The sequence below is a fragment of the Notothenia rossii genome, assembly GCF_949606895.1.
Source record: "Notothenia rossii genome assembly, chromosome: 6".
In the NCBI taxonomy this organism is placed as follows: Eukaryota; Metazoa; Chordata; class Actinopteri; order Perciformes; family Nototheniidae; genus Notothenia; species Notothenia rossii.
The window spans coordinates 73689390-73708694 of record NC_136909.1 but is presented as its reverse complement, the minus strand read 5'-3'; the positions used below and the strand labels follow the sequence as shown (position 1 = coordinate 73708694).

The 19305-nt window shown below is 42.6% G+C and overlaps 2 protein-coding genes across 3 annotated transcripts in view; one reads left to right on the top strand and one right to left on the bottom strand.

The window, feature by feature from the left end:
- Positions 1-19305, top strand: part of LOC307043438 (uncharacterized protein) — a 134691-nt gene that overhangs the window by 43397 nt on the left and 71989 nt on the right. The gene's annotated exons all lie outside the window — the stretch shown is intronic.
- Positions 1-19305, bottom strand: part of LOC307043437 (zinc finger matrin-type protein 4) — a 45098-nt gene that overhangs the window by 15675 nt on the left and 10118 nt on the right. Inside the window, exons 2-5 of the mRNA XM_079687891.1 lie at positions 16252-16368; positions 13476-13568; positions 7812-7989; positions 3992-4249 (exon numbers count right to left, since the gene is read on the bottom strand). Coding sequence (XP_079544017.1) covers positions 3992-4249; positions 7812-7989; positions 13476-13568; positions 16252-16368 — 646 coding nt within the window. The remainder of the gene's footprint in view (positions 1-3991; positions 4250-7811; positions 7990-13475; positions 13569-16251; positions 16369-19305) is intronic.

Genomic DNA, 19305 nt, shown 5'->3' with positions numbered 1-19305 from the left:
AGTTCCTTCCTGAGCACAATTTGTATTAAGATTTGGCCTTAATGACAGTGGGCTGCGATCCCCCCAGTAGGCGAGAGTAATAAATGAGTATCGATAAAATAGCATGTACTGTACATATAATAAACACATTTAGACTGTACAGTTCAGTCATGGTTAATGAGAACCAGTGCAATAAAGGTCAGCATTTACACTTATATATAAAAATAACATGCTGATTTAGTGGCGCCCATTATTATTATCTAGCAGATAATGTCCCGTGTAATCAAGTAAACAGCATGGAACGCAAATATGAGTGTTGATGATAAATCGTTTAACTGGGAAAGTATAAAACTTAAAGAAAAAACTGGCATTTATATGTGGGATTTACAGAACCTGCTGTACAGTTTATCTTGTTTATGTGTGCGCGTATAAAAGCAATTTGCTTTTGCAACTCTGTCACAGTGAGTGCTGCCTCATGGGCGATGAGGTCAGCTCTGTGTCCCAACATCGGCACAGTCATCAATTACACAGCAATTTTCCCTGCTTTGGCACACACACACACACACACACACACACACACACACACACACACACACACACACACACACACACACACACACACACACACACACACACAGCCCATTCCTAGACGCTTATCTCACTGATTCTAATTATCTACTGAGTCTCCAGAGAGTGGAGACAATGCCCCGACTCTGTCTTGAGGGGTTTCTACTCCTGTCGGGATTTATGTAAAAAGACAACCGAGTCCGGCTGGCTCCATTGCTCGTCAGTGGCCAGCCCCACTGCAACTCCCTCGTCCACCTCCGTAATCCATCTCCAAGGGTTTTGTCTGGCACCTAGCTGTAAAGAATAACCACAGACTCCCCTGGGCCCTGTCTGCACAATTACACCGGGAAAATCCAGGAGTAAGAAAAGGTTTCGATATAAATGTCATATCCTTTTTTTATATGTTTTGGTCTTGAGAGTCTGAAAGAGGAAGCGGGAAATAGGGAGAGAGACAAAGACAGAATATGCGAGTACAAGTAAAGGTCAGTGTCATCAATATGACACATCCAGACAATACAGCAGGCAGTCTGTGCAGCTATAGTTTGGAGAGAGAGAGGAAATATTGGTGTGTAAATAATTCACCTGCGACTCGTGGGGAGTTAATGAGGATGACAGATGAGACATGACGAGAGATATGAGCCCCTAGTGGTGAGCTCGCACACACGCACATGCATTTACACGCACAAATACCACAGCAACAACACAAGACAGAGTGCAGCAGAAGGAAGAGGGCGAGGAAAAAAAGAAAAACCGAGTGTAAAGAGAAAACTGTTTCACAGCGTGAAAAGGAGGACAAAAGGACAGAGACGAATCTGCACTTGGCTGAGACACAATTCCCCCCTCTCTCTCCCTCCTCTCTGTCTCAGCTCAGCTTCAGCCACGAGATTACACCCGGTTATACCTGCGAATTCACACCTGAAACGGTGATGAAAGCCAATCAGATGTGAGAATCTTGCACCAATGGAAATGTGTCCAACTCAGGAAGAACAAACGCCTGCTGACAATGGAGCCGTACTGCGGTGAACAAAGTGTTTCAGACTGTAGGCGCTGGAACAAACACTTGATTGATGGCACGTATAATAGATCACGTCAGCTGTGAGCTCACTTAGAAATCTGGGACCATTCATTGCCCTTGAAAAGAAGGCGGGTAATAGATTTTGCAGTAGAGCGTCACTCTCCACCGAGAGCAAATATCTTTGATCAAGTACAAATCTGACTATGTTATACTTCAAGTCTGATTTATCTTCTGGAGCTACATGCTGAGATTTGGAGTTGAAACCCCAAAACAGCTGAGGTTGTGGGATGTGGGTCACAGTGTGTGGAAGGAGGACGATATCCAACATGACACCACTTAAAGCCTCTGAGCCAGTGTAGGCGGCAAAATGACTCATGCTCTTAATATGATTGGCTTCTTGAGATGATGGTTTGTGTCATGGCACCTGGAGCACAAAGCGCACGGTGCAGCTTCGGCTCACAGAGGATTTGCATGTGTGTGTGTGTGTGTGTGTGTGTGTGTGTACACGAAGCAGTGTTGGCATGCAGTGTGTCAGATTGGAATGTGTGTGTATTCGAGGTGGTGTGGTACTCGCATAGTGGGTGTTTCTTAATCTCGAGTAAAGCTGCTCCAGAGCCACTATTTCAAGCATACTACGTCATCGAGTGCCGCCGAAGTACTGTTCAAATGTCCAGCATACTTGGAATTCTCCCGAGCCCGGCGTACTTCGTAGCGAGAAATTTCGAGGATTCACATGTGTAGACTCCGTGGTCTTAAAATCCCCACAATGCTTTGCGCACGGACCAATTTCCCCAAATCTGTGGCGGAAAATGTAAGGCGGGGCCTCTCATATGACGCACACCTGCACACTTGCTCGCCTGTTCCACTCTTCGTTTTCCGAATGCCAGGAAGTATTCTTGCCTTGCTTCTGAAGCAAGATGCTCGGCAGACATGTGCTACCAAGCAAGCGTACTCCAGATTGAGAAACACCCAGTATGTTGGGCTGTGTGCTGCAGTAGGAGGCTGTTAGACGATATCACTCATACAGTAGGAACCAGGAATAAAAAAAAAAAAATCACTTCCTGTGCCAAAGACTATTAATAATTTCATTAGAATACCCTTCTGGCATAAATGTGTGTGTGAGTATGTGAATAAGTGTCCTCTTGCTGCTACATTTGTGCATGGAAGTATTTTGTGTGGGAGGGAGAAAGAATATAAATTAAAACCCAGGAATCGCTACATAATGAAATAAACCTGTGTTTTACAAATTAATTCTATAACAGAAAAAAACAAACCTTTCAGCGTAATCGTAAACACAAGTTCCTGATTTACTTTGGCACTCATCCTTCACCTTCAGCAGAAATATGATGTTAGATGATATAATGTAATGTATTTCCTTTTACTGTAGGTATGATGTATGCAGCATGCCGACATACTGTACAGTAGGTCCCATTACTTTGTCAGGACAGTTTAACATGCTGAACTGCTGGCACTAGTAACAAGTGTCAGAGCTATGCTGTAATATGAGGGGACTGTGACCACAGACAACCAACATGGAGACGATTGACTGATGTGTTAACATTCAGAAACACTTCTAGGGAGAAACACATGTTTGTGATGATGGATGAGCTTTAATATGATTTTGTTTATCTTTAGCTTAGTACCGTTATGATCTTGTATTACATTTCCTCAAGTGATTTAAGAAAAAGCAATGTAAAGTAAATTAAGCATCTGGCTCTGACAGAGGCAAGGCATCGAGCTCCAAAACACCTGTTTCCTACAGGTACAATAATGCAACTCGACAGCCGCATTATTTGTTTTACCCACGGCTGTTCTTTAACATGTTTTTGAACTACATGCCCCAATTTGTCAGCTTTCTTTGAGAAATCTGTAGCTTCAAAACCCAAACCGCTATATCTGGATAGATCTGGTGCTTCTTCAACAACCCAAATGACATAGACAGAGTTTCACAATAAAAACAAAGGTGGAATGTCTTTGAACATTTAAATATGTTGTGATTACCCTACCACAGAATTATAAAGCTTTGAATAAAATTGAGGTTTTCTGTCCTTTTTGATTTTGTTTTCGATGCAGCAGCATGTAAATCAAAGTGTTGCACATAATTAATAGAAACAGATATGGTTCAAGGACACCGGTAGTGGGTCACAGAACCCGTATTCATCAGAATGCACAGTGAATGTGAATAAGCCGACCTTAACAGTAACTAGCTGGTGGTGCTAATTCTGTCTGTGAATAACGGGTGTGGCTTTCCTCAGTAAAAAATCGGTGAAACGGACACCACATAGAAAGGCACATGAACATTTCAGTCCACCCTCGCTGCCACAGATCTTGAATCTGATCTCCCCCTTATCATCTTTCGTATTACAAAGTGCTAACTCCCCGCCTGCCCTTCTCTTGTCACTTTTGTGGGCCCGGGGCCAGGAGTCTGACCTGTGCTCTCCGTGGCATCCAGACTGCCCGCTAGCTGCTCCAGGAGGCGTGCTCTGGCTGCATTCCTGCGGTGTTTCTTGCCCTCGTAGTGCTGCTGGGCCATCAGCGGGTTGTTGAACCAGGCGCCGCACAGGCAGCAGTACTTCCCCGCTTCTCTTCCACCGTTTCCCCCGACCACGCCCAGGGGCCATGCCAGGTCAGGGGTAGGAGTGGGGCACGCAGCGGGGTCTGCAGGCAACGGGGTGGAAGGGGAGGAGTCTGGGGAAAGAAGATGTGAACAGTTATGAAGTGGAGGCAGGGGTGAGGATTGCACAGGGAGGAGGGGGAGCATATTAATATGAAATCTAATTGAGTTTGAAGGAAACAATCACATCAAATCTAAATATAATGATTAAATAACATTTAACAGGGACATTCATTCATTCATATCGAACAGATAAAGACACTGTCTTTCTGAAAAGAAAAAAAACTGGATGAAATACCCACTAAATGTGAGAGCTGTAGGTTACTGATGGAGCGGCAGATTGCAGCAGGTCACATCTGTGAAACATAGATGAGGGTCAGGAGGAAGCCATCAGCAATCCAGTGAGCAGACTGCAAGTGCTTTCCACTAACATCTACTACGTCTGAACTTTCCTGCTCTATCTTTTTTTTTTTACCTACATCCTTTCATCTAATATTTCCTCCCCTTTCATCCATATCTCTCCTCTCCTCCCCTCTTCTCTCCTCTCCTCTCCTCCCCTCTTCATTTATTTTCCTCTATGAGGAAATAAACTGGGAAATGGCAAAAAAAGAAACAAGAAATGGCAAACTTCCAGGTGACCTGCTACTCGTGACATGACACTGGTTACCATGGTGATTGCCCATTAATAGCCAACAGGCACTGACTTGTCCACAGGACACGGTTGTGTCTCACACAGCGAAGACTGCGTATGTGCGTGTGTGTCCGTCTGTGTGCATTTGGCTGATTGGGTGGCGGTTTGAATGTGGGAGGCTGTGGCGCAGTGGATAGTGTGTTGATGTTCGGCTCAGGGGAGCACAGGTTCAAACCCCACTGCAGTCAGCATGTCGTTGTGTCCCTGGGTAAGACACTTCACCACCAATTATTCCTGTGGGGATTGTCCACAGTATTAAGTATAAGTCGCTTTGGATAAAAGCGTCTTAACATGTAATGTAATGAATGTATAATGCATTTGTAGGAAAATGTGTGAATACCTGTGATTGTGTAAGAATGATTAAAGCTCCAGAGTAGGCCGTGGGTGTGTGTGTGTGTGTGTGTGAGCAGAGAGGATTCCTTTAGAACAAACTGTGTATTTGATCACAGTGAGGGGGTGCTAGGTCCACAGCCAAATCGTGTGTGAAAGCTCATAATGACAGATGGCATGTCCAAATGTGCCGATTTGCCTTCTACAATGTGTCAATGACGAGATAGAACCACTTTGAGTACACATTTTATATTGATGGACAAAAGCCCCCATAAACATGCTTTTGAGCCCAAATGAGTCATAACACTTCTTTCACAATAACCATCAGCTCACTGATAACAAATGAAGAGCATTCATGAAGTGTTGGCCAGTGAACCTGAATATTATTTTTTGTGCGTGCGCCTGGGTTGACCTGACTCCAGCCCTGCAGGCTGATTGGCTGCTCATACAGTACGTTGATGTGTATTCGGGCTCTGTTCACATAGTAACTGTATCTATGGCTGTGTCTCTGCTCAACTCACCAACCACACCCACTCACATTCCCTTTGCTTGTGTTTGCCTTCGCCACACTATCATCTCACTTACAGAACTCAACTCAGTAAACTCTTCTACTGTCATTTCATTTTTCGTCCTGAAACAGTTCATCCAAAAATCTCTGGTGCAGCAGTCTTGTGTGTGTGTGTGTGTGTCCCCCCGTGCATGAGTGAAGATCGTGCTGAGCCGAGCTCCTCTGGTGCAATGTTCCTCTCCGTCCCCTTGTTTTCCCACCCTTCCCTTTCTCCCATGACTCTGATCTCAGCACAGTGGAGCAGAAGTAAGTGTTTTTCACGGAATGGGGCACAGGAAGTGTGCATGATAGTGTGTGTGCAGGAGGAGGAGGCGGTGGTTTGGAGTGTGTGATGTGTGAAAGGGGAGGGAATGCAGGTACAGCTTCTGCTCTCCACCTCTCAAGGGCTTCTCCAACACACATGGCCTTTGCTTCCTCTCTCTCACTGTGTGCTCTGTGTTGATGTGTGTGTTGGAGTGTGTTTCTGTGTGTATATTAGTGTCCATGTGTCCTGAGAAGCAAGTGAATGTCGAATATGAATGTGCATGTATAAGTCATCCTGCTGATGTGTGTTTCTGATGATTGTGTGTGTGCATGAGCGTCTTTCTGTCCGCTCCAGCCTGTCAGCTTGGCTGTGCATCTTTTGCGGAGCGATCATTTCAGAGCGATCATGAAGGCTACTTTTGACTTTAATCTCTCCTGAAATCCTCTTCTTCTCTCCCAGGTCACTCTTTCTCTCCTTGTTCTTGTTCTCTTGTTTCCTCCAGGTCCCACTGTCACAAAACCACGCAAACTCCACGGCAGCGGAAGCACAGAAGTGACACTTCTTCAAAGTGGGCCAAAGTTTAGCAGAAGTCACTCAGGGGCTTGATTATAACACTCCATTTTGTGGCCATTGTGTGTTTATAGCGCTGTGAATTCTCTTTGAATTCACATTTGAACCTCATTATGTAAAGCTCCCCTGGAGACGACGCACGAGCACTGACTATTAGAAAAATGCTAATCTTAATCAATCATGAAAGCATGAACAAAAATATAAAAATTGTGCATGCCTTGATTTTTTTAAAGTAATTGTTTTATACTTACCACAAGACCTTTATAAATGAAAGGCTGTCTGTGAGCTTCACCTTCAAAGTGTAACTTCCTGGCCCCTGGCATGTTAGCATTCCCAGGCATTTCCCTCTGATATCCAGGCTAGACATTTTGACTGAAGCATGACTAAAGCTTTCCAAATCCACTTCTGATAAAAATGTATGCTTTGAACTCAAAATAATTCTCACTCCAGTGCAAAAGTTGCAAAAACTAGATGTGTGGATTACAGAAGCGTGTGCGAGCAGTCTTTTCGACTAAGGTAATTACTTTGGGAGTCAGTGTTCAAACAGCATGATCGGAATTCAATAGAGGTATTGATCAGCTTGGGTAGAAACAGCTGATCACAAAAGCACTGGTTTACAGTCAGTTGTTTTATAGATTAGACGTGTCAAGTTTCACTTTCAGGTCTGACCAGTAAAAGGACAAGTAGAATCTGGATTATACTCTTTTCTCTTTCTTTCCCTACAAACTCGACTGATGCATTGGTGGAAGAAGAAGTAGTCAAGTCGTGCGTATAAAATCTTACTTAAAGGTGTGGTAGGTAAGTTTGAGAAACCGGCTCGAGATACACTTTTTGTTATATTCCATGGAATGCTCTTAACATCCCGATAGCAATGAATATCTTAAGTGCTTTGACAACAAATCCATAAAAAAATGTAATCTGTGGAAGCCGTAGTACTGTAAAAAGTACAACCAATCATTTTAGCCGGCCCGGCTAAAATAACTGGATGGCCTACCTGCCTGTCAGCCTTCCATCTGTGCACAAACTTATCTTGTGCCCTCATTGGTCATGTGCGCGTTCGTGTGTGTTGGAGGAGGGGCTCTGTAAGGAAGTGGCACATTTTTTCCGGCTGTGTATTTTCAAATTCCAGCGCACTCGAGCTGGTTTCTCCAAAATGACCTACCCCACCTTTAAGTAAAAGTACAGAAGTATCGGCATCAAAATATACTACTATAAAGTAAAGGTGTGTGATACCTGTGTTTGTGGGGCTGGTCATGGCTGAGGGCAGGCTGGGCTGCTCCCCCAGCACCAGGCGGACTCTCTTGGCGTGGGTTTTGCCCTGGTAGTGCGACTGGGCCACAATGGCGGAAGTGAAGAACATGTTACACAGCGTACAGCACTTGTTCCTGTCCACCTCGGTCTCTGAACATTCCTACAGGAGGAGAGCAGAGGGGGCAGAAGGTAAAGGAGAGAGACAAGGGAAGGAGGGAGAGAGAGGTCACATGAGACCAAAATGAACCATATGGATGGAGGGGTCGAGGGAGATGAAAAAGAAAAGAGGTTGGTGGAGGTGAAGAAAGGAATGATGTGAGAAGAGAGGCAGTGAGAGGTGAAGGCGAGAAAAGGCAGGGGGAGATGAAAAATGGGAAGTTGTGTACTTTGCACTGACCTTGTGGACTGTCTGTCTCACACACACACACACACACACACACACACACATACATACATACATACATACATACATACATACATACAGAAAGCAAAGAGAAGGCTGATCAAATATTAATCTCTCTCTGGGCTGAGACTGTGGCTTGGCCCTTTCACCGCCGCTGGATCATTGCTAATGATGAGGGGGAGTTCTTCCCCACGGGAGGGAGCGAACACAAACAAAAAGACCAACCGCCTGATTGACACAAATGTACAAACAAACAAACAAACAAACAAACTCTCGCCTGCAAATACACACAAATACACATGCACACCTCTATAGCTTTTTCAGTTTGTTTATGACATATATGGGAACTAAACTCAAGGGAAAAACAATATATACATTGTGTGTGTGTGTATATATATATATATATATATATATATATATATATATATATATATATATATATGTACACATACACAATATATTGTGTTAAAGAAAATTGAAATTCTTCATCACACAATTCTCTTGTGTTTTTCTGACTGTGTGGTGAAAAACAAGTTGACTGGCCTGCACAAAGACCTGACCTCAACCCCATCCAACACCTTTGGGAAGAAATAAGACGGACTGTCAACCCGGCCTCATCGTCCGACATCAGTCCCTGACCTCACTAATGCCCCGTGGCTGAATGGCAGCAGCTCCAACAACTTGTGGACGGCCTTGCCAGAGGAGTGGCTGTTATTCAGCATATTAATACTTAAAGACCAAGATTTCAGAATTACATATTGCAATCACGGGTGTGATGTTCAGCTTTCTCATATTTCTATATATATATAAATGGAAACAGGGGTGATTTATATTTTTTGAATTCCTGATTGAAGAAAAGCAATATTTCACGGTTTCAGAGCCAACCTTTTAAATTCTTCACAACTTTTCCCCCCAGTTTGTTTCTTCTTCTTGCTGCTCATATTGAACCTCCACCATGTCGCCGTCTGTTCATCCAGACTTGAATTCTCTTTAAGTCTTTCTTTGCCTCATGCAAACTCCTTTTTGGTTTGCACATTCCTCCCTTTTTCTATCTGTTTTTTCTCTTTACAATGACGCTCTATAGTGTCAAGTTGAGATGTAGGAGAGAAACTTTGGTCTCAGCGAGGCAGAGGACAATAATAGAAAAGTGTCAGCATCACAACACCATATCTAAGTCTGTGAGTGTGTGCTCTGTTTTTCTGTGTGTCTTGTGTCAGCCCTGGTTAGCATCACGGACAGTGAATGTGCGACTTAAGGACACCTTTACCTCTCAGGCCTAGCTTTGTCCCTCAGCTGTCCCTGCTTTCTTTTTACAATGCTTTCTGTTTCTCTCACTCTTCTTCTCTTGCTTTTTGTCATTGCCTTGCCTTTTCTCCCCCCCCCTCACCCCCCCCCCCCCCTCCCCTCCGGGCACCAGTCTCAGTGACTCTGTGTGTTGTGGGATGAAATATTTATCTATATTGGCAGGCCCTCGCCACCTCCACTCCTCCTCCCTCTCGCCTCGCCTCCACTCCTCCCCCGTGTCTGTCCCCGCTGTGATCATGTTAAGAGCTAGCTATGAACTGGTCCACCCCCCCCCCCATCACCAGTAAACTCAATTTCCCTCTCCTTGTCAGTCACTACAAATTCATTTTGTTGTGCTTTATTATGAAGCATTGTCTCAGGTTGCCAAATGAAGATAAAGGCAAGTTTTGTTTTGATCTACAATATGTTAAGTAAATATGGCTTCCCTATACTTAATCATAGTCTTTATTAATCATAGTCAGCAGCACCCATGAGGACAAGTCTCCTCTCCTCCATTACATCCTTTTCACCTACATTTCCCCCGCTTCCTCATTACCATCTCCCCCTTGTTCTGTTCCACCTCCTCTAATGCGTACATTATGCTCCTCCTCTTGTCTTTTTCACTAGTCATCCTATTGCTCTTTCCCTACACTTCCCCCCCCTCGCCTACTTTGTCTACTTATCCTCTCCCCCGGGCAGCGCTGCTGAGATCTTGTTCTACTGAAATCTTGTTGTACCAGGATGGGGGAAATCAACCGCAGTGAGCCAATGTCCAAAAACTGCATTTTTCTTTTTTTACTCCGGACAAAGAGTCTGAGATGAGTCTCAGTGGCAGCATGTTGTGGTCTCACCTGTCAAAACACACTGAAAAGTAAAAGCATCAGCAAAGGGACTAAAACACAAAGAAGCGTCTTCGTGAAAGAAGATGGTAGAACAAATCCTGTCGCTCAATGACAATGTTACACGAGGGATTTGGTGACAGTGCGGGGAAGGTTTTAAACAATCTCGAGTGTGTGGGTGAATGACATATGAATAAGTGTCATCTCATTACAGCTGCCACTCCACTACGCCACTTCAAACAATAAACAGCATCTCTGACTCACTGTTTTCCTCCATCATCGCTCTCCGCTGAAAGTCATCAACCTTTCTGTTTCTTCATTTTAGTTTTCTCGGTTCCTGCCTCTGCTCGTTTCAATTTTCCTTTCAATTTTGCTTCTACCTGTCGCACCTCGCACATCTGTTGAGACTGATTTGCATGCGACCTAATTGTCGAGTGTGTTTCTGTTGGTGTGTGCAATGCTGCATGTCTGCCTGTTTATCCACAGCCTGTTAGTGATGCCTGTGTATCGCTGAATATTTTGTGTTGGGTTGGTTTCATGTTGCTCGTGCAGCTAACAATAGACTCTTAATTAGCTGTGTTAATCTTCTTCTCCTTCTGTTTTGCTTTCTCTCTGCTCCTCCTTACTTATCCAACTGCTCTGTGTCGAGGCGCTGTGGGAAACATTTCTAAATATACACATTGAGCAGCAGAGGAAACAGACCCTCTCATTTGGAATTTGAAGGAGTGCTGAAAGTGTAAATTTAAAAAAGGACCCAGAGTGCAGATATAGCATTAGAGGAAAAATAATAGGCGAGAAAAACACATTTTGTTATCTCTTGCCCTTTGCGCAGGTAAAAAGCTGCACAGACGGAGAAAGAGCATGGTGGAAAATCGGGGGGGAAAAAAGGGATAAAGTCCCCTCCTCTTTCATCTGGGAGCACCTTTATGACCTACTTTCTCTATGTTTGTTCTCTGACACTTTCACGTACACACACACACACACATTTCAAGGCATGACATTTTGCACTGGGTAGAAGCTGGCATTTCATTCACTCTGAGAAAATCTTTCTCGGCTGTTCCCATTGGAATGCAGCATGTCAATCGGTAAGAGAACAGAGGGCAAAAACACTGAAATAAAGTGTAAGAAAAAAGATTAGAAAACTGGGAGATAAGATGAAAGAGTTGAAAGATGAAAATCCTAAGTTGTATGATGAGAATTTCCTCTCTGGAGGAGCTTCCATCTTCAATCAGTTTTGCAGCATTGTCGGATAATCAATGTCACATCTCTGCGTGAAAGGTTACGAGTAAATTGCTAGCTGAGGCGGTCACGGTGCGTTACTGTACGGCAGATGATGGTCTGTTCAGTGTCCCGTATGAGGGGCTGAGTCATGTCTTATTCACTTAGGGAGACAGATGGAGACGCAGGTGTGTTCCTACAGTACAGTTATAAACCCATGTGCCCTTGACATGCCCAATAGTTTGACTGTATGACATCTAAGGGCACTAAGGAACACGGGTGAACTAAGAAACATTAATGCCCATTTCCAGAGTTTTACACTATTACATTATTCTGAAAAGCTTTATAAACCTGCTTCCCCCCCCCCCCCCCCCCCCCCCCCCCCGCATCATTTTCCTTGCTCGGTATAACGGAGCTGTGTCTGACAATTTCCACTACTTTCAATCCAACATTCACGCCCTTCACAAAGCGATTGTTCAAAATCAAGCAGTTTTGAACTTCTCTAAAGCTCATCTAAAACTCTTTATGCAACTTTCCATGTGTCAAAACGATTGCAAAAGTATGAATGCCTTTCAGGAGCGACTGTCTAAATATGTGTTGCTTTTATCCGCATTATTTAAGCAATTATCGCTTCTCTTCTCTCTATGAAGACTGGCTTGTCACTCTGCCTTCAAGTGCGGCGATAATAGCAATAAACACTAGTTATTTTTGAGCATGGATGTTAATGGCTTACAGTTCTTTATCTATTTTTGAAATATTCTCAGCATCTAGACTAATAGAGTTATTCAATGAGACTTTATACATATGCTGGGTGAGAGCATGGAGCCAAAAATCACACACATAATTTGTCAGGGTTCAAAACGGTTCATTGCCTATTTATGAAGGGCAGCCTGAAATCACTTGTACTTAATGTTTGCAAATATTTGAGTTTTTATTATGAATGTCCTGTCTTTGGAGGACAGAGGGTCATTGCTGTTCAAAGCTAATTGGAGCTGGGCTCAGGGTCTTGGCTGTGGTACTGTGCTGTTTTTAGAGCCGCTCCACCTCTTCCTCTCCTCTCTCTCTCTCTCCACTCTCTCTGATTTGTCAGTTAGTTTGATAAGCTTTATTTTTCCACCAGCTGTGTCCTCAAAGTAAATGTATTGTGTATGTGTGTATTATGCCATGTGGGACTTATGGGCTTGCTGGAGAAATGGGGCACACAATGCCCTATAGTAAAGCTCCCTGGACACAATAGTCACATTTCTTTTCACCGACGCAAACACACAAAGATGCACATATACAAAGTCAACATTGAATCAACAGCTAAATGGCCTTTTTTGCTCCATCAACTCACTGTGGATACAAATGCAACCTCAGCTTTGGCTACAGTTGCAGAAAAGAGAACAAAAAAACAATTTCTAACCTACAACACAAAGACAGACTCACAAATATCAGCAATGCAGTGACCTCCCTAGCCAAAGCCTGCAATAGTCTGATAAAATGCTGCTTGGTGGCGTCTGCACTCACTAAATCTAGCCAGAAACACCAGGCAAAACCTCTTTTGGGAGAATTATAATGCACAAGTGCAGACAATAGATCAAACAAATATTCTCATGAGCTGCAATGGCTGAGCCAGAGAGAGACAGGCCCAGGAAAGGATTAGACAAAGACAAGTCAACTCTGTTTGTCAACTACAGCATAAAGCCACAAATTCACACATTTCAGCATGCAGATAATTGTGTTTCCCAACACTTCTTCAGAGTTATTTCAGCTTGTGATTGTACCACAAAACGTTACATCTTTAAGGTAATTCCATGCACTAATACTACATGTTTAGCTTGAAAGTCGAAATAAAATGTAAATAGCATTATATGAAAGATGCAACACAGACACAGAAACACACACATGCAGGGAGCTTACTGGGTTATCTGGCCGCAGTCTCTTGGAAGGGGGTCCTCCATCTTCTGGGTGAAGCATGTAGAACAAACGTACCTTGTTGGCATGCTTCTTGCTCTGAGAAAGAGACAGTAAGAGAGAGTAAGAGTGTCAGACAGTGAACTGAGATTTATTTTATCAACTGAGCCAAGTGGAAACCAACATCAATGACTGTCACTCCACCTCGGCCATTTCCTCCAAGCTTTTATCTCTGCTGCAGTTGATGATGCTAGCAGACGGTTTTGCTCCCGGCTAGGTGACTAATGGTCCGGGCCAGCCTCAGCTTTTTGGGAGCCCTGAGTCAGATGTTGGGGAAGGGGGAGTGGTGGGAGGGCTCTTTATTTCACCTGTGCACACTGGCTCTGTAAAGTGCTAAATGAAGTGAGGCAATCGCTTAGAGGGCGGTGAAATGTGAACAATGATATCCTAGTGGCTTTGTGAAATAGAAAGGCAAAGAGCCCTTTTGGGGAATCATGATTAATGTCATTTAAGATATGATTATAATTGGAATATATGAGTGTGTAAAATATAAAAAAAGCTATTAGTGGGCTTTACAGTTCAAGTACTTTGAACTGTTAGTGTTCGTGCTGCTTCATTGATATTGTTGTGTTTTTGGCTGCAGGGTAAAGATTAGTGTATGTGTATAGACAGCTGTGTGTGTGTGTGTGTGTGTGTGTGTGTGTGTGTGTGTGTGTGTGTGTGTGTGTGTTCTATACATATCCTTTTATTGTCATGCTCCGTGACCTTCACTCCTTTCTACAATGTGACAACTATTATTATCTATAAATTGCAGTGCTGCGACAATTTTCCAGAAGCAAGTGTTGACACTGTCAAAGAAATTGAATCTATACCGCCACATATTGAGTCAAATAGAAATTATGATATGACAATGCAGGGATAGAATTGGGGTTACAAAGCTTCAAGGTTGAAAATTGATTGATAAGGGATGGAATTGATTAAAAGTGACAAACCATATATAAAAAAAGAAAAAATGGCTTTATCCGTCAGAACTGTGAAGGAAACACTTTGCTGTTGATCGGTGGAAAAGTATACGTTTAAATGTATATAATGGCTGAGAACGGCACAAAGAAATTGCATGGGAGAGTGACAAGACTCTGGACTGGCTGCCTCAGTGCTTAGATTGGATCGTCTGCCCCGGGGAGGAGAAATCCCCCCCCGCCCGCCTGATGCCTCCTCACTTGTCAGAATACTTTAATGCATTTTGTCAGTGCTTGTGTGTGTTGGTGTGTCCTTGTGTTTATAGGTGTATAAATGGTCATGCAGTTGATGGCTCCGGGATACGGGCTAAAAGCGGGACCTTGTGTCACCATGGTTACCCCGCACTAACCCTCAGCGCCTGCCCTTCTCTAAAGGACCTGTCTCTGTCTCTTCTGCTGCTGTTTTCCTCAGTGTCAAATCCAGTTGGAGGAGACAAATAGGGCAGAGGACAGTTTATTTCTGTTTAACGGCTTAATATTCAAATTGTAATCCTATACTACACAACTGTAGGATTAAAGAACATGCAGGTACCATCTATTTTGCACAAACAGGACTCAAATGTGCATATCTGTCTGCACTTGCATGTGGTTAGATTATGTTCTTAAAAACAAATCCCAAATAAGAAAATATTGATAAACATTTCTTCTTAAGGCAGTAAGCAGTCAAACTCTCTCTCTTTTTTTTTTTAGAGCTACCAACAACACAGAACACATTTTATTTGTTTCCAAATGTGTTACGCAGTGGAGACAGGGATACCATTTATTTTTCCTATTGACAAGTAGATTCATATTTCACTTGCTAAAGGAGCCATTGTTCACAGTTAACATTTGTGTTAGTTGTAGTCCATCTATGCAAGCCAGTTTATGAATAGTAGTTGCAAGCAAGCTGTTATTGCCAATTGTTGTAACGAACCTGCTGAAGTACAACAGTTATTCTTTCTGTATTTTTGTCATAGATCGAATTGTTCAGGTGCATTACTGCCTTCGTCCTGATTAGCATCGACTCCAGAATCCTCTTCCTTAAATCATACCACATTAAAGTTGTCCTTTCTTTGACCCGTTGTTGTTTTCTAACACATTATGTTGTGCTCTACAAGTAAAGCTGCCTTTTGATTGCCCTTTATTTGTATTGAATCTAAGATGCAAACTCCCACTCTCCATGCCTTCAAATGATGTCTTGTCTTCTCTCCTTGGTCTACTGACCTCTATAGAAAGTAAAGGTGACACTGAGAACATAAACTGAGCTGGCCTACTCTCTGCACAGATCAAGGCTGTGTGTTTTTGTTGGAGGAAAGTTGCGATGCAGAAATACTTTGAAGTGAATGTGGTTGGTACACATGCGTGCACACTGCTGTTGTGCTGGCTTAATTCTCTCCTGATAAGAGTCTTGTCCTCATTAGTCTGCTTGTTAATCTCAATTGTGTCTTGTAATCAAGGACGACCTCAATGCAGTACACACACACACACACACCCTAGTTGCACAGGGCTGATTATTGGATGGCTTTTCATTAAATTGCTCAAAGGGAGACTGCTGAGAGGTAGACTACATTAAAACAAAAAGTCTGTTTGTTTGTGTGCAAATGACTAACATTACCATGCAGCATTAAGTCTATGTATAATGGATGGGCACAATAGCAAAAGCACAAATTGGTACAAATAAGACTGATGCAAAGCGCACCGATAAGAAATCTGCTCATCAAAGCAGTGTTCGTCGCAGCATTTTGTTTTATTCAGTTTTTGTGTGTAAGTGGAAACGGACTCACCTCGTAGTGAGCGGTGCGCTGGGACTCAGAGATGAGCTGGGCATTGCAGATGTTACAGTAGCTCTCTGTGAACAAGCCTCCGTCCACCACGCCTGCAGACTTCATCTTCATCTGAGACTACACAAACACAGGACCAAACATAAGTAAATATGATACAAATTCAGAATGGAATACAGTGTTAGAGGTGCGTAAGCATGCATGCATCTCATCTCCATTTAGATTTTCCTTTATAGTGACAGATTCCACACGACAGTTCATCCCAAATACATGTTGATCCTCTCTGTCAGAACATCTTCTCTCAGATGGTTTTGGCTCCAGTCTTGAGAACAGTGGCCTGAGGCTTTGGCTGGAGTTCCTGCTCCTTACTTAGCAATACGCTTCTAAATATATATATATTTAAACATAATGTGATAACGCTCACTTAACATGGAGTTAGAGTTTCATTTAATTATGGTTTTAATTATAATGTACATTTTCCCAAGCCAACAGGTAATCGTTACAAAGTTATATCGAATCATCAAGATTATAAATAAGAAGTCAAAAGTATGGGTCCTCTCAAAGTGCTGCATTCATGATACACAAATGGGTTATGAGCATGTTAATGTCGCAGTGGTTCAAAGTGTTCCTATTCTTAACTACATAAGAAATCGTTGGGAGTTCAAGTTAGAGTACGCATCACATTTATCAGAGTAGTTTACTTTATGTTTGGTCACATCGACCAAGAGTAAAACAAATGTATGAAAGTGCAGGAACACTGTTCAAGAGTTTTAGAAACTGTTTTATATCTCTCTAGCCATGATATAGCACCATCTTTATCAGTTACTTTTCAGACATGTTGAACAGTGTTCGGAGTTGTCTTTGTCTGACTTCATTTACTTCTATTACAAAGAGATGTGGTATTAAAATCCAGAAAAGGACATAGTGGACTCAAATATGTCATGTTTTGCCTTCTTTGTGATAAATATATTCATCTCTCCAACTCTATAGAGTCATTTTACAGTCTTCACTAAGCTCTGCTCTGACTGCTCTCATTACTTCTCCAACTTCAACTTAAAGACCCTCCATTCCCCCTCTTTGCATAGGTTTATGAACACTAGCAGGATGATAATAATGCTGTAAAGCTGCACAGTATAGCCAATAGCAACTTGGACAAGGATTATCCTGGGGTTGAATTTGTATAAGGTCTCCTTCAAGATTCCCCGGAGAAAAATGGTTTGTTAAAATGTAGTCAGTGACTAACTGTCTGACCAGTAACACCATGGAGACCTGAGCATCCCACAGGGAGCCATGGAGCTGGGTCCTTAAAAACCTGGCAGCAGTGTTTTTCTTTAAATTTGATACTGAGCACCGTAATAGAAAATGGTTTAATTATGTGCTCTGCAGTGTTGTTAAATGTTCTATTCTCTTCATTATGTGTGCCCTGTAGGCAGTGCTCTGACAGGGTAAGGGTGAGTAACGGGTGTGTAGGGAGCGGTCCAGGAACATCAACCATTAAACTGGATGAGCTCCTTGCCCCGAGGAAGCGTCAGGACAGTGCTTGCAGCGGCAAAGTGTTTTATAGAGTGAGATACATGAATGCTGCAGAGGTCAGCTCTAGTTACTCTGTCCAGCACGGTAGCCAGAAAATCACAACATTAGCGATGAGATCAGGAAAAAACGACTCCGTGTGTCAGCAGGGAGAAGTAGCGACAGGAGTTGGTATTCTTTATTTATAGTCTAGGGTGTAATTACCTCTAAGCTAAAGCACTGACTCTCACACGGTGACACACATGTGAGCGCACACACATTTTAACACACCACCGGTAATTACCCATGTCTGTTCTCCTTGTTTGTTTAGTGCACCTTGGCCCTTCCAATTAACTACCGACATGCTGTATAGACATTTTCTCAATTATGTCGTTGAGCCTACAGTATGACCCCCATCAATTAAAATTAAATGGCAATGCAGATACATTTGAATTAGAGAAGCACACATTATTATTATTATTATTATTATTATTATTATTATTATTATTATTATTATTCTTATTACCTCTGTGTGCTGTGTAACTTATGTGTGTCTGTGAGAAATGATAAGAATTCTGAAATGTCACTGATGACAAGCTGGAAACGTGCTTTGTCTACAGGGATGCATTATTACCCTCCCTATGTAAAGTGTCCTGTGAGACATGTTTGAACAGATATATTTTGAAAACTGATACATTATATTTGCTGCTGAATACTGTACGTGTCCTCACAGAACTTTGTGGCGATAAAAAGACCTTGCGCTGTCTGTCTGGACGTCAGCCAGGCAGGAGCGAATCTATCTCTTCATCTTCGGGCTAATTAAAAGCGATAGTGGCTGCAGAAATAACCGTATCTTCCTAATATCTCTATTACCTCTGATTATTACATGCAAGATGGGAGATGTAGACTAATTAATAGAGGCAATCTGTTGCTGAGATTAATAGAATGGCAGGCCCATTGAAGCGAAAAGATGAAGAGACAGATAGTGGGGGGGGAAATTAAAGCGCTAAGGAAAGAGGAAAAAAGAGAGGGAGGGGTTATAATTGGTGCTTTGGACGTGATGTCTTCATGTTACATGGGCTTAGAGGTCCTAATGAGGAACGTGGTTTCATTCCCACAAAATCAGACCAGAGCAGCTGTATCGAGGACTGTTACTCTACTGTATTCTATGTTTTTTGAGAATCTAATGAGTGCGACTTTTTGTTTAAACTGGCATGAAACACAAATGGTCCTGTTAAATTTAGAATTAGCCGACAGTTCAACTTCAGTTCATCTTTAAATTCCTTCTTTATTGGTCGGCCTTCTACAGTTGCAGTTTAACAAGCATCTTATTTTTGGCTCAGACTCAAACAGAAGTCACTGAAAATATGGAATCAATGACCATTGATAAAACATGTATACTGTTAGTTTTGTCAGTTAGGGCTCTGCTATTTGAGGGAACTCATCGATTTTTCTAAAAAAGTACAATTTCATATTAGTTGGTTAACAAAACCAAAATGTATTGATCGTTTCTTATCTAGTTGAAAGTATTTAATGTTATGTAAAAAC